At 42.9% G+C, this 16,195-nt stretch overlaps 1 protein-coding gene across 2 annotated transcripts in view; it reads left to right on the top strand.

Annotated features, from left to right (window-relative positions):
* Eif3a (eukaryotic translation initiation factor 3 subunit A) overlaps positions 1-16,195 on the top strand; it is a 43,812-nt gene extending 27,617 nt beyond the window's left edge. Inside the window, exons 15-23 of one of the 2 annotated variants that reach the window (XM_042701451.1) lie at positions 159-281; positions 1,562-1,715; positions 2,180-2,364; positions 7,102-7,190; positions 8,395-8,849; positions 8,880-9,086; positions 12,607-12,799; positions 14,286-14,476; positions 15,847-16,195. In XM_042701451.1, coding sequence (XP_042557385.1) covers positions 159-281; positions 1,562-1,715; positions 2,180-2,364; positions 7,102-7,190; positions 8,395-8,849; positions 8,880-9,086; positions 12,607-12,799; positions 14,286-14,476; positions 15,847-16,076 — 1,827 coding nt within the window. In that variant the 3' untranslated portion in view covers positions 16,077-16,195. Of the gene's footprint in view, positions 1-158; positions 282-1,561; positions 1,716-2,179; positions 2,365-7,101; positions 7,191-8,394; positions 9,087-12,606; positions 12,800-14,285; positions 14,477-15,846 lie in introns of both variants that reach the window. The other variant, XM_042701449.1, reaches the window with a different exon arrangement.

Genomic DNA, 16,195 nt, shown 5'->3' with positions numbered 1-16,195 from the left:
AGTAGCTAGTGTGTGAGCCACCAGACTGGCATGGCCCATTTAACTATAACAAGGTAAGAAGGGATTCTTCTCAAGAATACCTGTCAGTGCATGCTTGGGGTAAGTTAGTAATCAGTATGAAATGCTTTGAAGTTTAACCTTATAATATATGCTTGCAGATTACAACTATGCAGCTAGAAAGAGAAAAGGCTCTTGAACATAAGAATCGAATGTCACGAATGTTGGAAGACAGAGATTTATTTGTGACTCGACTCAAAGCTGCCCGACAGTCTGTTTATGAGGTGAAGTTAATTAAATGTTTTGAGAAAAAGTGTGACCTTTTTAGTGTTAAGATTTTTTGTTTTTTTTGGATCCGGTTGTGGGGCCTGAACTCTGGGCCTGGGCACTGTCCCTCAGCTCTTCAGCTTAAGGCTAGCGCTCTACCACTTCAGTCATAGCGCCACTTCCGGCTTTTTTCTTTTTGCTTATGTGGTACTGAGGAATCGAACCCAGGGCTTCATGCATGCAAGGCCAAGCGCTCTACCGCTGAGCCACCTTCCCAGCCCCAGTGTTAAGATTTTTTTAACAAACTGGTATCTACTGTCTGTGCGTTAGCATGTAATGATAGCCCCAGTTACATCCTTATATCTTGTTAGGGGTACTCAGGGCTATGAGTACTCATTTGGTTTATTGTTTGTTCTTGGCTGGTGCCCTACTTCTCAGTCACACCTCCAACCCCACTCTTCAGCCTGCTGAGTAACTAAGATTATAAGCATGTGTCACCTCTTAGGCTTCCAAGAGCATGTTTTCTGTTACGTACTTGTTTTTGTGCTAGGCCTGAGGTTTGAACTTAGGTCTATGGCACTGTTTCTGAACTTTTGTGCTCAAGGTTTGTACTCTGCCACTTGAGCCACAGCTTGCTCCATATCTGGCTTTTTGCTCGTTATTTGGAGAAAAGAATCTTGCTGGCTTTGCTGTGACATGGGCTACTGAGACCTGCTTAATGATACACCTTTTTTTTCTTTTTTTGCTGGCTCTGGGGCTTGAGCTCAGGGCCTGAGTGCCATCCCTTAGCCTTTTTCTCAAGGCTGTGGTTCTACTGCTTGTGCCACAGCTACACTTTTGGCCTTTTAGGATTTTTTCCTTCTTATTAGAGATGAGTCTCTAATAAGTAAAGCCCAGGCTTTCCTGCCTGGGCTAGCTTTGAACATTTGAACCGCAATCCTCAGATCTTAGCCTCCTGAATAGTAGCTGGGATTATAGGAAGGAGCCACTGGCACACAGCTTCTCCCTCCCACTTCACTGCCCTCAGGGTTTTAACTTGGTCTCAGGCTTGCCAGGCCTGTGTTCTAAGACCTGAGTCACACCTCTAGCTCTTTTGGTTTTTCAGACAAGGTCAAGATACATTGAATTTGTATTGTCAATAATAGAGAAAAGATTATAGTGATGAAACTTATTTGGAACTTATGTTTTTATTTGATGGCTACTTTTCTTTTTGGTTCCAAGGAACTGCAGGTCTTTTGTAGTCCTGACTTTGTATCTTTCGAAAGAAATTGATGTTCTTGTAATTGTTCAATCTCAGGAAAAACTTAAACAGTTTGAAGAGCGATTAGCAGAAGAAAGGCATAATCGCTTGGAAGAACGCAAGAGGGAACGTAAAGAAGAACGCAGAATAACTTACTACAGAGAAAAGGAAGAGGAGGAGCAGAGGAGGGCAGAAGAACAAATGCTGAAAGGTATGGCGAAGCAAGATTGAAGTTGAGTCCATGTTAACAATCTTAGATAACCTCGTTACATGGGAAGGTGCTCTGTCTTCTTACAAAATTGTCTTCATACATTTGATCTTTTAAAAAGTCTTCCCCCCCGGGTTAGTCGTGGGGCCTGAACTCTGGGCCTGGGTGCTGTCCCTCAGCTCTTCAGCTCAAGGCTAGCACTCTACCACTTGAGCCACAGCCCCACTTCCAATTTTCTAGTGGTTTATTGGAGAGCAGAGTCTCACAGACTTTTCTGCCCACCCTGGCTTTGAACCATGACCCTCAGATCTCAGCCTCCTGAATAGCTAGGATTACAGGCGTGAGCCACAGGTGCCCTGCTTACCTTTACTTTTATAATGCTTCCTGCATCAGGAAAGTGCAGGCCTAGCATTAGGGGAAAGTTATTAAGTAAAAGACTCACTTGGTGACCCAATACAATTACATAGAGCAAGAAGAGAGAGAACGTGCTGCACGGGCAAAACGAGAGGAAGAACTTCGAGAGTACCAAGAACGAGTCAAGAAACTAGAAGAAGTAGAAAGGAAAAAACGCCAGAGGGAGTTGGAAATTGAAGAAAGAGAACGGCGTAGAGAAGAAGAGAGAAGACTGGGTGATGACCCACTTTCTAGGAAGGTAAATATAGAAATTACTAAATGTTTACCAGAACATTCCATTTATTTATTTATTTTGATATGGTTGTGGGGCCTGAACTCTGGGCCTGGGCGCTGTCCCCCAGTTCTTCAGCTGTAGACCGACCCTCTACCACTTGAGCATAAGCCCCACTTCCAGCTTTTACTGCTTATGTGGTGTGCTGAGTAATCGAACCCAGGGCCTCAGGCATGCAAGGCAAGCGCTCTACCACTAAGCCACCTTCCCAGCCCAAATGTTCAGTCTTTAACATTTGTTGGTACTTATTACCAAGAACCAAAGGCAACACCTGCTTTAGTTAGTGTTCAAGGCCTTTTCATGGTTACTTTTTTCTGGTTAGTCTTCAAGTCATGTTTGCTCTAGCTATTCTGAGCATTTTTATGTCTGTCTGTCTGTCTGTCTGTATGTATGTATGTATGTCGGTTGTGGGGCTTGAACTCTGAGCCTGGGTACTGTCCCTTGGATCTTCAGCTCACGGTACTCTCACTTAAGCCACAGTTTTCTAAGTGGTTTATTGGAGATAAGAGTCTCCTGGCCTTTCCTGCCAGAGCTGGCTTAGAACTGTGATTCCCAGATCTCAGCCTCCTGAGTAGCAGCGCCCAGCTTGGTGTTTTTTTTTTGTGTGTGGGGGGGGTCCGGTCGTGGGCCTGAACTCTGGGCCTGGGCACTGTTCTCAGCTCTTCAGCTCAAGGCTAGCGCTCTACTACTTGAGCCACAGCGCCACTTCCGACTTTTTTCTTTTTGCTTATGTGGTGCTGAGGAATCGAACCCAGGGCCTTATGCTTGCAAGGCAAGCGTTCTACCGCTGAGCCACCTTCCTAGCCCCTTTTTTGTTTTTGTTTTTTGATCAGTCGTTCTTGAACTCTGGGCCTGGGCACTGTCCCTCAGCTCAGGGCTAGTGTTCTACCACTTGAGCCACAGTGCCACTCCTAGTTTTCTGGTGGTTGATTGGGGATGAGTCTCACAGACTTTCCTGCTGGAGCTGGCTTTGAACCACGATCTTCAGATCTTAGCCTCCTGAGTAGATAGAATTACAGGTATGAGCCACCTACGCCCTGGTTGTTTAGTTTTTAAAGGAATGGTAGCTCAAGAATTTCTTGGCATGCCATTCTGCTGTTCCTTTTATGTGGCTAGCCCTGTAATAGATGCTTTATGTCTGTTTTAATTTTAGCTTTATCAAATATGGAGATAGTGAACTTTTATTACTGATCTCCTGTTCTACTTCCTGTTGTCCATAATGTGGTCTGTGTGGTAGCTTTGTGTTTTGTTTTGTTTTTTGGATTTTAGTACATTTTGTTTGTTACTTAAAATGTGTGGTCATGTGTTTTATTTTGTTTTTTCCTTTTGGCTGTTTGTTTTGTTTTGCTTTTGTGCCAATCCTGGCCCTTGAACTCAAGACTATCCCTGACCACCTTTTGGTGGAGGCTAGCATTGTGTCACTTGAACACAGCTCTATTTCGGCTTCTTGGGTAGTTAGTGGAATCTCATAGACTCCTGTCTGGGGTAGCTATGAACCATGTTCCTCAGATCTCAACTCCCTGAGTAGTTATAACCATGAGATACTGGTACCTAGCCATGGTCAAGATTTTAAGAATTGTGTCCTATAAATAAATTTATGGGATCTTCTGAGGAAAGTGACGAAACTGATCTATGACGAGCATCTTTTCAAATCTTGTTTGCCCACTCTTGTTCATTTACAATCTTCTGTTTTTGTTGTAAAGTCATGTCAGTTCCCTTTGGATTGTTAAATTTGTCTTTAACTTGATTTTTTTTTTTTTTTTTTTTTTTTTTTTACATTTAGCATGGTAGCTGTTCTGATTGGTTTTATTCTAATACTTGTTTTGGTGCTTTTTATTTAAAAACTATTTCTACTGGTTTCCTCCCAAATCTGTCTAATAATAAGTTTGATAGCTATATAAACAAATATTGCCTCAAATAGGTACATTTTGGTTTGGTGTATCTTGAAAGTGTATGGATTTAACTTTCCTTATGTATGTCTCAAAGGAGGTTTTGTCCTTAGTATTGAACAATGGTTCATTGTTTTGACCTGTTTAAACATCATTTTAGGAATGTAGAGAGCATTCCTTCTCTTTCAATGCAAAGTCAGAGGCGAGAGTTCCTGATACCAGATTTGGTCTTGTTACTTTTCTAGATACAATTTTATTTCTTGTAAACCTCAAGATGCTGAGAATCGTGGGTACTTGGTAATCATATGCTGTATAACTGAGCTATATACCCCCACCTCTCCTTTGAAAACAGAAATTTTCTTATTTCTGTGGTAAAAGGAATTAGAAATTTTCAATTTGGAGCCTCTCAAATGTTGGGACTACAGGTTTGTGCCACCACATCTGGTTTTGTGAAGGTTTTCCCCCATTTCCTTTTGCTCTTTACGCAAGAGGATTTAGTTCCTGTATAAAACAAAAACTTTCATAACTTTTCTCAATTTTGTCTCGTCTTTCCTTTAGAAAAGTCTTCTATAGGGCTGGGAAGGTGGTTCAGTGGTAGAGCTGCTTGCCTTGCATGCATGAGGCCCTGGGTTCCATTCCTCAGCACCACATAAGCAAAAAGAAAAAAGCCGGAAGTGGCGCTGTGGCTCAAGTAGTAGAGTGCTAGCCTTGAGCTGAGAACAGTGCCCAGGCCCAGAGTTCAGGCCCCATGACCGAAACCTCCCCCCCCCGCCCCCCCCCCCAAAAAAAAAAAAAGAAAGAAAAAGTCTTCTATACCTTTTAATGTTTTACTCTAGTTGTCTTCTTTTGTAGCAGGTTCCCTGAGATTCCAGTTTAGAGTATATGCAAAAACAGGGCCCAATTTGCTATTTAACTACTGACTCTAAGACATTTTTTTCTCCCAGTTAATTATTTTTGTTTTAATGGCTAATAGCGTACTCAAAAATCTCTTGAAGTTGTTAGGTCTATGCTTCAGTCTGTAGTATTGTTGAATTAAAGTAGAAGTTGGAGGCTAGGAGGGTTCTCAACATTACAGAATGATTATAGGTTACATTGACTCTATTAATCTCCCACATTGTCCATTTGGGGAAGTCCCTTAGAACAAATTTTCATTTTTAAGACATAGCCCAGTATTAGTTATGGTGGCAGAGGAGCCAACTCATTATTTAGCCACCCTTGTTTTGGCTATTAATGGAGAGCATCATTGTTAAGATAGTTGAAAAATCTTTTGTGGGGTATGAGTAGGTATTTGGAATTGAACTTAGGGCCTCAGGCACGTTAACATATTCCTTACTACTGAGCTACCCTCCAACCTGTACAAGAAGTTTTTTGCACGAGGGTCCTTTTTACTCATGAACTATTTAAAGTCATAGGTCATTCTCAGCTTTGTACTTCTTATCTAGTTTTTCCCACCCCTACATTTTGTTTAAATACCTTCCTGAAATTCTCTTTAGGTTACATGGGGATTTTTGTTTTGTTTTACATTCTTACACTGGGACCTTTTTGCTCATAGCTGGTGTTCTACCTCATAAACCATGCCTACATTCTGACATTTTGGTGGTTAACTGGAGAATAGTCTTGTAGATTTCTGCCTTTGAACTGAGATCCTTAGATCTCAGCCTACTTATTAGTAGGATCATGGTTGTGTTGTTCCATTTGTGTAGCTGTTGAGCTGCTCTGACAGAACATGATTGTGTTCATGATGAAAGTTGTCTGAATTTATTTGATCAGATTTATATTTTCAGTTTGTGAGTGTGGAATAACTTCCTAATTTAAGACGCTCATGTTTAAGGGCTTGAGGCTATAAAGTTCAGAATAATTAAAAAAAAAAAAGAATAATAATTGGCTGGGAAGGTGGCTCCGTGGTAGAGCGCTAGCCTTGTATGCATGAGGCCCTGGGTTCCATTCCTCAACACCACATGAGCAAAAAGAAAAAAAGCTGGAAGTGGTGCTGTGGCTCAGCCTTGAGCTGAAGAGCTGAGTGACAACACCCAGGCCCAGAGTTCAAGCCCCACAACCGGACCCAAAAAAAATAATAATAACCTTCCCTCTATACTGAGGATTACATTTAGGGCTTTAAGCATACTATGCAAGCACTCTTCCGTGTGTGTGTGTGTGTGTGTGTGTGTGTGTGTGTGCGCGCTTTAAGCATACTATGCAAGCACTCTTCCGTGTGTGTGTGTGTGCGTGCGTGTGCGTGTGCGCTTTAAGCATACTATGCAAGCACTCTTCCGTGTGTGTGTGTGTGTGTGTGTGTGTGTGTGTGTGTGTGTGTGTGTGCGCTTTAAGCATACTATGCAAGCACTCTTCCGTGTGTGTGTGTGTGCGCGCGCGCGCACTCACCTGCCCGGCCATCCATCCTAGCACTTGAATTTTCAGGGACTGGACACTGTTGTAGCAAGCACTGTACTATACCACTTGAGCCACAGTATCATTTCTGAACTTTTGCCATTTAATTGGGGATGAGTCTCTTGGACTTTCCCTCCCAAGCTGGCTTCCAGTAGTGAGCCTCCGAACCTAGCCTCTGTAGTAGCTAGTATTATAGGCATACTGGCGGGTACCACTGGTGTCTGTACCCTTTAGCCTTTTGTTCTGAGATAGGGTCTCAACTGGAGCTGCCCTTCAATTCCCTTCAACTCTCAATTCTTCTACATTTACCATCAGAGTAGCTGGGGGATTCCAGGTGTGCACCCCCACACCAGGGTCAAGAATGGAAATGTTTGCAGGACAGTTCCAGTAGTTGTAGTCACTGTGGTGACTTTTGTTCCCATTGTAGGACTCTCGCTGGGGGGATAGAGACTCTGAAAGCACATGGAGAAAAGCACCTGAAGCTGACTCTGAATGGAGGAGAGGCCCACCAGAGAAGTAAGTGTGCCCCTAGTCATGATTTAAAAAAATCTGGTTGTGTTTCTATTACTAAAATATTTTATACTTCGCCATTACTCTGATGATGGATTTAAAAACATTTTGACAAGTATTTCAGATTTCTTAATTCCCTAACCTGAGTATTGAGTTTAAGGAGTAAGTATGAATAGTTCTATGGCATTTTTCTTTTCCTTCAAATTTAAACTACAAATGGTAGACAATAATGAAGGCTTTAATTCTTTTTTTTTTTCCTTTGGTTGGTCATGGGGCTTGAACGCTAGGCTTGGGCACTGTCCCTGCGCTCTTCAGCTCAAGGCCAGTGCTCTACCACTTGAGCCACAGCGCCACTTCCGTTTTCTAGTGGTTTATTGGGAGATCAGAGTCTCACGGACTTAACTGTCTGGGCTGGCTTTAAACCACAATCCTCAGATCTCAGCCTCCTGAGTAGCTAGGATTACAAGGTGTGAGCCACCGGCGCCAGGCTGAATGAATGCTTTAATTCTTGAACAGAAATTGAGTTTAGAAAGCTTATTGTAAAAGATATAGAAGTTGCCAAAGTGCTTCTGGGAAGGTGAAGATGACCCATTTTAATTTGTCTTCTTAGTGGTCTGTGTCTTGGTGTATATGACACTAAATGTTGTGTCACATTTTATGGTCTTTTGTTTGCCAGTCCTGGGGCTGGTGGCTTGAAATCAAGGCCTGGGCACTGTGCACTCTACCACTTGAGCCACTGCACCACTTCCAGCCATTTCTGTTTATATAGTACTGAGAAATTGAACACAGAGGTTTATGCATGTAGGGCTAGCACTCTGCCACTAAGCCACCTGCCCAGCCCTTGTGTTACATTTTATTAGGGAAACTTTTTTTTTTGTCAGTTTTGGGGCTTAAACTCGGCGACCTGGATGCTGTCCTTGAGCATTTTCAGTCAGGGTTAGCACTCTTATCACTTAGAGCCATAGCACCACTCTGGAATTGGAGATAAGAGTCAGTCTCTGGACTTCCTGACTGGGCTGGCTTTGGAATACAATCCTCAGATCTCAGCCTCCTGTGTTATGAGCCATTGACTCAGCAGGAGAGCTTTTTTTTTAAAGTTCCAGGATTAAAATTAGTGTTTGAAACAAAGGAGTGAAATAAAACCTAATTCCTCAAAGAATCCACAACTTTCAAAAAAAGTTCCTGATAAATATGGCCTGTTGCTCTGTAGGGATTGGAGACGTGGAGAAGGTCGGGATGAAGAGAGGCCTCATAGAAGAGATGAAGATCGACCAAGGCGTGTGGGGGATGATGAAGAGAGAGAATCTTCTGTCAGGCCAGATGATGATCGTATATCTAGGCGTGGCCTGGATGATGACAGAGGCCCTAGACGTGGTCCTGATGAAGACCGTTTCTCTCGACGTGGGGCAGATGATGACCGTCCTTCCTGGCGTAACACGGATGATGACAGGCCTCCAAGACGAATTGGTGATGATGACAGGGGAAGCTGGAGGCATGGGGATGATGACAGGCCACCTAGACGAGGGCTGGATGATGACAGAGGAAGCTGGCGAGCAGCTGATGAGGACAGAGGACCAAGACGGGGCATGGATGAGGACCGAGGGCCAAGGCGAGGAGTTGCTGATGATGAGCGATCATCCTGGCGTAGTACTGATGATGACCGGGGCCCCAGACGAAACATGGATGATGACCGAGGTCCCAGGAGAGGTTTGGATGATGACCGAGGTCCCAGGAGAGGATTGGATGATGACCGAGGACCCTGGAGGAATGCTGATGATGATAGAGTTTCCAGACGAGGTGCTGAAGATGACAGAGGGCCTTGGAGAAACATGGATGATGATCGGATTCCCAGACGCGGTGATGACTCAAGACCTGGTCCCTGGAGACCATTTGTTAAACCAGGTAAAATTCTGATAACCAGGTAAAATTCTGACATGTAGAAAATGAAAGGACAGGTTGGCATATAAAATGATTTTCTTGTCAAAAATGTGCCTTTGCTATAGCATACTCTTTGTTGGTTTGTTTTGTCAGTCGTGGGGCCTGAACTCTGGGCCTGGGCGCTGTCTCTCAGCTCTTCAGCTCAAGGCTAGCACTCTACCACTTGAGCCATAGCACCACTTCCAGCTTTTTTTTTTCTGCTTATGTGGTGCTGAGGAATTGAACCCAGGGCCTCATGAATGCAAGGCAAGCGCTCTACCACTGAACCACCTTCCCAGCCGCTCCCAGGGTGTTTTAGAACTAACTTTTGCCTATCAGAAGTTTGTCTACACAGTTTGTCTCCTAGAGCTTTGGCCTGGTGTTCTTGCTTGGCTTTTTTTCACTTAAGGCTGGTACTGTACGACTTGAGCCACACCTTTACTTACAAGCTTGTCCTTTTTTGCCTTGTATTTCAAAGGACCTTTTTGTGTCCATCCAAAGCTGTGGTTTTAAAAATTCTATTCAGGCTCAGTTTTTACCTCTAACCAAAATTTAGTCTTATTAAATATTTGTCCATATTCCATTTGCAATTTCTCTTAACACTTCAGAATTTATAATCTATGCCAAACTAGATTCATTGACTTCTCCCCACAGATGAGCTAGGAATTGTTTTTTGTTGTTGTTAGTGGAGGTGGTATTTCCTTGTGGTTAATTGAAGGTAAGTGTCTCATGAACTTTCCTGCCCAGTGTGGCTTTGAACTGATTTTCAGATCTCAGCCACTTGAGTAAGGATTACAGGCATGAAACATTTGCACCTGGCTGGTTTTTTTTTTTTTTTTTTTTTTGTCGGTCGTGGGGCTTGAACTCTGGGCCTGGGCGCTGTCCCTCAGCTCTTCAGCTCAAAGCGAGTGCTCTACCACTTGAGCTATAGCGCCACTTCCGGTTTTCTGGTGGTTTATTGGAGATAAGAGTCTCGGGCTGGCTTTGAACCGCCATCCTCAGATCTCAGCCTCCTGAGTAGCTAGGATTACAGGCTTGAGCCACCAGTGCCCGGCTGGTTTTTGTTTTTGTTTTGTGCCTGTACTGGGGCTTGAACTTGGGCCTCACACTCTTCCTTAGCCTTTTTGCTTAAAGATGGTGCTGTACTGTCTTTATTTTATTATTACTATTTTTTAGTGTTTTTTTGTTTGTTTGTTTTGCCGGTTGTGGGCCCTGAACTCTGGGCCTGGGTGCTGTCCCTCAGCTCTTCAGCTCAAGGCTAGCGCTCTACCGCTGGAGCCACAGCGCCACTTCTGGCTTTTTCTGTTTATGTGGTGCTGAGGAATCGAACCCAGGGCTTCATGCTTGCAAACCATGCACTGTACCGCCGAGCTACCTTCCTAGCCCCAAATGTAAGTTCTTGTTGCTGTTATTTTTTTTGGGGGGGGGGTCAGTTGTGGGTCTTGAACTCTGGGCCTGGGCGCTGTCCCTGCGCTCTTCAGCTCAAGGCGAGCACTCTACCACTTGAGCCTCAGTACCACTTCCTTTTAGTGTTGTTTAATAGACAATATCTCACTTTATATTCCAAGCACGCCTCAAACTCAGATCCTCATGTCTCTGCCTTCTGAGTGTTTGGATTAAAGGTGTTTATTACCACACCATGATCTTATTAGTCATTTAGTTTTGCTTTTTTTTCCTCCCCCAGGACTTTTATTTTCCTCCCCCTGGTCCTGGGGCTTGAACTCAGGGCCTGGGTGCTGTCCCTTAGCCTCTGTGCTCAAGGCTAGCACTGTGCCACTTGAGCCACAATGCTACTTCCAGCTTTTTCTGAGTAGTTTCTTGGAGATAAAAGTCTCATGGCCTTTTCTGCCTGGGATGATTCCAAACCACAATCCTCAGCATCCTGAGTAGTTCGGGTTATAGGCATGAGCCTGTAACTTAGCACTTGCAACACTTAGCACCCAGTTTTGCTGTTTTGATGATCCTTACACCCATTCAATTTTGTCTTCCTCCTGGTTATACTTGAGTCTGAGTCTCCATCCTTTCCGACTCTTGTTCTTACCTTGTTTCTGGTCTTACCCACTCTCTTTGTGCTCTTTCCTTTGTTCCATAACCAGAATAACTCATTCTAAAGTCTAGATCCAAGTGAGAAGCTTCTGTGGTTTTACTCTTAATAGTTTTTATGGTATGCCTCTTGTCTCTTCAGGTCTCATTCTATTCCATTGTTCAGCTGTGTAACTTTGAGTAAGCTTACCTTTCTTTGCTTTATGTAAAGTGGTTTAACAGTACAGTAGGTTCTCAGTGTTGCCATGAATGTAGAAAAATCCTAAATTGAGACTGGTCATCCCAATATATAAATTTTGTGTTATTATTACTTAAAAGCTATTTATTTAAAACTATATTGACTGATTACATTGAACTCATGTTAAAATACTATATAATATAGCTTTTACCTGAACAAACCTTTTTGTTTAGCACATTTATTTTCTTAAGGCATATCATCAACTCTCTTGTTTTTAGGATAAAAATAATACCTAAGTGCTACACTCAGGTCATTTTAAACAGCAAATTCAGCAGCAAAAATCACAAAGATGTGAGGTACATGGCACTAAATAAGCACGCCTGAGAGGGATGCTTGATAGTAAGAGCTGCAGCTGGAAGGCAGAGTGATACAGATCTCAGATGGGATCCTGTGTCGGGCCACTCAGATGTTTTGCTGCTCTCAGTGATTGTAATTGCCACAAGGTCAAAATCTGCCTATAGTGAAGATAACTCAGCTATGGTGAACAAGTAAAGCAGAGGGTTTAGATTAATGCTTTGGTACATGTTAGTATCATTGTTGACAACAGTAATTGTTAGCTTTGCAGGTATTAATACACTCCCACCGAAACACTTGCTTACTTTGGGCCCTTTCTGCTTCATGTAACATATAGGTTCAGACATGGTTACTTGTGAGACTGGGCAGGATCAAAGCATTTATCCTATTCATGAATATGTGCGGGGGAGGGTTGGAGGACAGGAATAGGAAAAGAAAAAGTCTTTGATACACCCTCTGAAAATGTTGGCAGGGTATAAGTAAATCCACAGTTGGGACTTAAAACTCAAAAAATAGTGTTTTCTGCTTAAATAAGCAGTCTGCTTAGAATTAGAAAAGGTTTGTATCTGAAATCAGTGCATACATACAACAGGAAAAACTCAACAATAACCTTAAGTTTTATGAAACATTTAATTTGTACTGTGTTGTTATCTATAGAGATAGATTTAGGAGGAACTATTAATAAGTAGTCTGTGCAATTAGGTACATAGCTTTAACCTTTTCTTTTAAAAAGGAAATTGAAATATCTCATTAGTGTTTAAAATGCTAATGAATATGAGTTCACTGATAATGTTAAGACCTCTGGTAAGTGCTTGAGGTGTGGCTCAGTGGTTGTGTTCGCCTAGCATATCCAAAGTGTTGGAGTCCACCTTCTACCTTGAAAATTAGTCTGTTTTGAGGGTGAAATAAGTCCTTCTTTAAAAAATACAGGTGGATGGAGAGAGAAAGAAAAAGCCAGAGAAGAGAGTTGGGGTCCACCTCGGGATTCAAGACCAGCAGAAGAACGCGAATGGGATAGAGACAAGGAAAGGGACAGAGACAATCAAGATCGTGAGGAGAATGACAAGGACCTTGAGCGAGAAAGGGATGGAGATCGTGAGGATCGCTTCAGAAGACCCCCCAGGTTGGATATTGTTACTTGTAAATTACAAATGTCTGTGTGTTTGGGTGTGTGTTTAAGTGGGTGGTTTTAGGACTTGAACTCAGGGCGTCTTACTGGCTCAGAAAATAAGTGTGGCTCTGTTTGAGCTTCACTTATAGCCTTTTTTGCGCTGATTATTTTTTATTTTTATTTATTTATTTATTTTTGCTGGTCCTATGGCTTAAACTCAGGGCCTGGGCTCTGTCCCTGAGCCTTTCTGTGCTCAGTGCTAGCGCTCTACCACTGGAGACACAGAGCCACTTCTGGCTTTTTTTTTTTTTTTTTTGGGTACGGTCGTGGGCCTGAACTCTGGGCCTGGGCGCTGTCCCTCACCTCTTCAGCTCAAGGCTAGCGCTCTACCACTTGAGCCCCAGCACCACTTCCGGCTTTTTTCTTTCTGCTTATGTGGTGCTGAGGAATCGAACCCAGGGCCTCTGGCATGCAAGGCAAGCACTCTACCACTGAGCCACCTTCCCAGCCCCCTGGCTTTTTTTAATGTGGTACTGAGGAATGGAACCCAGGGCTTCATGCATGCTAGGCTTGTAAGTACTCTACCACTGAGCCACATTTCCAGACCCTGGTTATTTTTGAAGTAGGATTACTTACTTATCTATTGTAGCAGGGATGATGCCCAGCTATTGGTTGAATTGGGGAATCTCAAAAGTGTTCATGCTGTCTCCCAAAGTAGTTAGGATAACAGTTGTGAGCCCACCAGTGCCCAGTCAGTCCTTTCTTCTTAAAGGAACAATCCCAGCAACCTCTCTTTTTGACCAATCCTGGGGCTTGAACTCAGGGCCTGGGTGCTGTCCCTGAGCTGCCTTTGCTCAAGCTAGCCCTCAGCTACATGAGCCACAGCACTGCTTCTTGCATGCTAGGCAAGCACTACCACTAAGGTACATTCCCATATCACCTATTTCCTTTAAAAAAATCCTTTAAAAAAAATTAATAGTATAAGTTCTAGCTTCTGCCCAGTGGCAGTGGCTCACGCCTGTAATCCTAACAACCCAGGAGGCTGAGATCTGAGGATCACGGTTCAAAGCCAGCCTGGGAAGGAAACTGTGAGACTCGGACAGTGCCTAGGCCCAGAGTTCAAACCTCAGGATCCACCAAAAAAAGTGTCTTCTTTCCTCTACTGACGTACCTATGCTGATAAATTTAGACAGTGCTTGCTTCTCAAGAAGTATAATTTTCTACAAGGATGGAAAGTTGTCTATTTATATTGTCCACCTTCTTGTCTGAAGTCAACAGCCAGATGTGTTGTTGAGTGCTTGGGATATAGGTAGTGATGCTAGCTGCCTTGACTGTAAGTGAATTGAGGTAGCTATGTGTGTGGTGGCTACTATGTGGGAGGAAATGTACTTGGATATATCTTTGCTTGCTTTTTATGTCTAAATATATCTAATTGAGGGAAAGTTATGAAAATTAGATTAGTAAATATCAAGAATTTTGTCCTTTCAAATGGCTACAGGGATGAAGGTGGCTGGAGAAGAGGACCAGCTGAAGAATCTTCAAGCTGGAGAGATTCAAGTCGCCGCGATGAGAGGGATAGGGATGACCGTCGGCGTGACCGAGATGATAGGCGTGATCTAAGAGAAAGACGAGATCTAAGAGATGACCGAGAGCGGAGAGGACCACCCCTCAGATCAGAGCGAGAGGAAGGTATGGTCATTACAGCTGCTGGTGTATGGAAAACTGTGAGGAGGATTTAGTTAACTTGTAGAGTTCTATGAACTCAAAACTGAACAGTTGATACTTTATTCCATTTAGCACTTTATGATCAGATTGTGAACTGAGCTCATTTCTAAGATCAGTACAATGATAGACTAAAATGAACAACATACATTTATTAAGTTTAATGAAAATGAATAAGTTATTTGGAAGTTATGTTCTGGTGGATAAACATAACTGCTCTCTAAAATTGGGAGTAGTTGAAACTTTAGTAAGCAATGCTTGCTGTACATGGCAAAATTTTGGTTCTTTTCTGTTTATGTTTTTGGGTACTATTTGGGGTTTCGATTCAGGGCCTTCAATTTGCTTGTCAGATGCTCTTCTAATTTAGCCAGGCCCTTTATAAGTTTCACGTTTTAATATTTTGTCTGCACACCACAATCATAAGATTGTCATCATAGCTTAAAACTTTTTTTTTTTTTTTCTTTTTATGCTGAGCCTGAGTGCTGTCCCTGAGTTTCTTTTGCTCAAGGCTACCACTTGAGCCACAGCTCCACTTTGAGCTTTTTGGTAGTTTAGTGGAGACAAGAGTTTCACAGACTTTCCTACCCAGGCTGGTATTGAATTGTGTTTCTCAGATCACAGCCTCCTTAGTAGCTAAGGAGGTGTGAGCCACTGGTACCTGGCTGAACTTTGATGTTTTATGACTAATTTGCTGTTAAAATTCTTCAAGGGCCAGAAATCCTTGGGGATGTATTTGGAGGGGGGTGTACATGTGTCAGTACTGTGGCTTGAACTCAGGACCTGGGAGCTGCCCCTTACTTTTTCACTCAAAGCTATCACTGCTGTTTGAACCACATCTCTACTTCCAAGTTTTTAGTGGTTAATTGGATCTAAGAGTCTCACAGAGTTTACTGCTGAGACTGGTTTGAACTATGATCCTCAGACACTTAAAGCTTTTTTTTCCCACTCAATTTTTACCTATTTTTTTTTTTTTTTTTGCCAGCCCTGCCTTCTAGGCTATCACTACCACCTGAACCACAGTGCCACTCGTGCATTTTTCTGAGTAGTTTATTGGAAAGTCTCACAAACTTTTCTGCCCAGGCTTACTTTGAACCACAATCCTCACATCTAAAAGCCTCCTGAGTAGCTAGAATTACAGGTGTGAGCCATTGGTGCCGGGCTCTACTTTACATTTTTTTATATAGTGCTGGGGATTGAACCTAGGTCTCCTGTTATGTAAGCAAGTGCCTTACCATTCAAACCACAGCTCTCAGTCCTTTCGCTTTTGGTTTTTCTGATAGAGTCTCTTCTCTTGCTTTTGTCTGGATTAAATTCTTTGTTCAATTCATCTTTTTTAGTAAGTTCTTGGAGACGTTCTGATGACAGGAAAGATGACCGGGGAGAAGAGCGAGATCCACCCCGTCGTGTTCCTCCCCCAGCTCTAACTAGAGATCGAGAAAGAGACCGGGATCGTGAAAGGGAAGGTGATAAAGAAAAGGCCTCTTGGAGAGCTGAGAAAGATAAGGAGTCTCTTCGCCGTACTAAAAATGAGACTGATGAGGATGGATGGACCACAGTACGACGTTAAGTCTCAAGATAATGGATTCGACTTGTGTTTTACATAGGTTTAACCACATTCAAGGATTATTATACTTGTGCTTCAGCCAGTCTAAATTGGATTCTTTAATGTTGTCTCACCATAACACA

The sequence above is a fragment of the Dipodomys spectabilis genome, unplaced genomic scaffold, assembly GCF_019054845.1.
Source record: "Dipodomys spectabilis isolate Male_0828 unplaced genomic scaffold, ASM1905484v1 ptg000289l, whole genome shotgun sequence".
Taxonomy (NCBI): domain Eukaryota; kingdom Metazoa; phylum Chordata; class Mammalia; order Rodentia; family Heteromyidae; genus Dipodomys; species Dipodomys spectabilis.
Note: the sequence above shows the minus strand (reverse complement) of the source record. Positions and strands in the feature narration are given on the sequence as shown.